This window comes from Meleagris gallopavo, chromosome 14, assembly GCF_000146605.3.
Source record: "Meleagris gallopavo isolate NT-WF06-2002-E0010 breed Aviagen turkey brand Nicholas breeding stock chromosome 14, Turkey_5.1, whole genome shotgun sequence".
Lineage (NCBI taxonomy): Eukaryota > Metazoa > Chordata > Aves > Galliformes > Phasianidae > Meleagris > Meleagris gallopavo.
In genome coordinates this window covers 2,726,284-2,728,081 of record NC_015024.2, presented here as the reverse complement: position 1 = coordinate 2,728,081, position 1,798 = coordinate 2,726,284, and the positions used below count along the sequence as shown (strand labels likewise).

The following is a 1,798-nucleotide window of genomic DNA, read 5'->3' as shown; positions in this document are numbered from 1 at the left end:
TCCCATCACACCACATCCCATCCCACTCCACCCCACCCCAGCTGCAGGCTGCCAGACCCCATGCCCTGGAGACACCCCCAGGATTGGCCCCATGAACCAAGGAACAGGGCTGGTAGAGACTCACTTCCGCCGGAGAGACCCCGCTGTATTGCCCCTGCATGGAGAAACCCTGGTGGGACAATGGGCATCAGCTGGGAACCACGCAGGGACCTGTGCCCATGCAGACAGGGGGTCCCCCCGCCCCAGTGCCCCTTACCTGATTGGCAGAGAGCAGAATGGTGCCCAGGGAGAGCCCAGGGTGGTAGGGGATGGTGGCCCCCTTAGGAGGCGACTGCACAGGGAGGAAAGGAGGTGGAGGGGATGAGCAATGGGGTCAAGGTCCCCCCAGCCCACACCACCCCCCACAGTACGGTGAGCTAGCTGCCAGTACCTCCAGGATGACGGCACAGATCTGCCTCACACACTGGATGATGGTGTCCGGCACCCCCGAGACGGTGACGGCGCGCTCTGTGGAGTTGGGCAGCAGGTCGCCAGCCACCTGCACCTGAGCCCCTGAGCTCTGGGGAGAAAACGGGGGGGGGCTGTGGGACTTGGGTGGGACCAGGCGGGGGGACACTGTGCTCCTGCATCGTGCCGGGGGATCTCACCTCCCGGATCTCCCTGATCTTGGTGCCCGCCTTGCCGATGAGCGAGCCGCACTGGCTGGCCGGGATGACAAGACGCAGCGTCACCGGTGTCCTCCCTGCCGCTGTCCCGTCCCCCAGGTCCTGCGGAGGGACACACGCACAATGCCTGGCTTCCCCTGGGAGTGGGGGGCTCCCAGAGGCCGGTATAGGGCAGGGAGCACCCACCTCCTCCAGCTTGAAGGCTATCATGGAGACGGCGCGGAAGACGGCGTCGGTGGAGCCGGTGATGGTGGTGATGCGCTCGGGGCAGGAGCCCTCCGAGATGGTGATGCGCGCGCTGCTCTGGGGACAGCGGTGCGTCCCGTCAGGGGCACAGAGCTCAGCACTGCTTCAGCTCTGTGTCACCCCCTCCCTGCGGTCCTTGCCCCATCCCATCGAGCCGTGAGCCACCTGCAGGCACCAGGACAGGGGTACCTGCAACCGCCCCATGTGCCCTTACCTGCTCCCGTATCCTCTTTACCGTCTCTCCTTTCTGTGGGAAGAGGAACAGGGCTGGCGGTCAGGGCCAGGAGCCCCCCGGGGCGGTACGGCCCAAATCCCCCGGCTCTTACCTTGCCGATGATGCTGCCGATCTCCTGTGGGAGCAGAGGGCAGCTGTTAGCAAGCGATCCCAGTATCACCAACCACGTGTCCTCAGCGGTGAGGACAGCCCAGACTTAGGGTGAGGGGCACGAAATCCTCCCCAGAACCACTCCCCCACCCCCAGGGCAGGTTACCTTGCCGTGCATCAGCATGCGGAGGGTCAGGGTGATGCTGAGCTGCGGCTCTCTGGGGCCGCTCGCTCTGTCCGGCGATGCCATGGCCTGGGGGACATGGGGTTTCCTGCGGGGTACGGCCAGGTGTCCCCGACCCCTGGGCTGGGGGTGGCCGGACCCCCGGCTGGGGGCTGCCTAGGGGAAGGGGGGAGGCACCCAGCAGCACCTCACGCTCGGAGGCGGCCGGGGAGGGGACAGCAGGGGACAATCGCCGCGTGTCCGGGAGCGGGTGGGCGGGATGCCGGCGGCGATGCCAAGCGGCTTTGGAACAAAGCACCCGCGGTGGGGATGGGGCTCGATCTGCGGGCGCTGTCGGGGGGAGGGGGCACGGGCTATTCTGGGTGCTGGCAGGGCTCG

General features: G+C 67.2%; 1 protein-coding gene across 3 annotated transcripts in view; it reads right to left on the bottom strand.

Annotated features, from left to right (window-relative positions):
* The window catches only part of PCBP4 (poly(rC) binding protein 4), a 6,777-nt gene extending 4,985 nt beyond the window's left edge, over positions 1 to 1,792 (bottom strand). The window contains exons 1-8 of one of the 3 annotated variants that reach the window (XM_010718372.3): positions 1,403 to 1,792; positions 1,238 to 1,261; positions 1,126 to 1,158; positions 852 to 968; positions 648 to 767; positions 431 to 559; positions 257 to 331; positions 125 to 169 (exon numbers count right to left, since the gene is read on the bottom strand). In XM_010718372.3, the coding sequence (XP_010716674.1) occupies positions 125 to 169; positions 257 to 331; positions 431 to 559; positions 648 to 767; positions 852 to 968; positions 1,126 to 1,158; positions 1,238 to 1,261; positions 1,403 to 1,486 (627 nt within the window). In that variant the 5' untranslated portion in view covers positions 1,487 to 1,792. The remainder of the gene's footprint in view (positions 1 to 124; positions 170 to 256; positions 332 to 430; positions 560 to 647; positions 768 to 851; positions 969 to 1,125; positions 1,159 to 1,237; positions 1,262 to 1,402) is intronic. The other 2 variants (XM_010718371.3, XM_010718370.3) reach the window with 2 other exon arrangements.
* Positions 1,793 to 1,798: the final 6 nt, after the last annotated feature.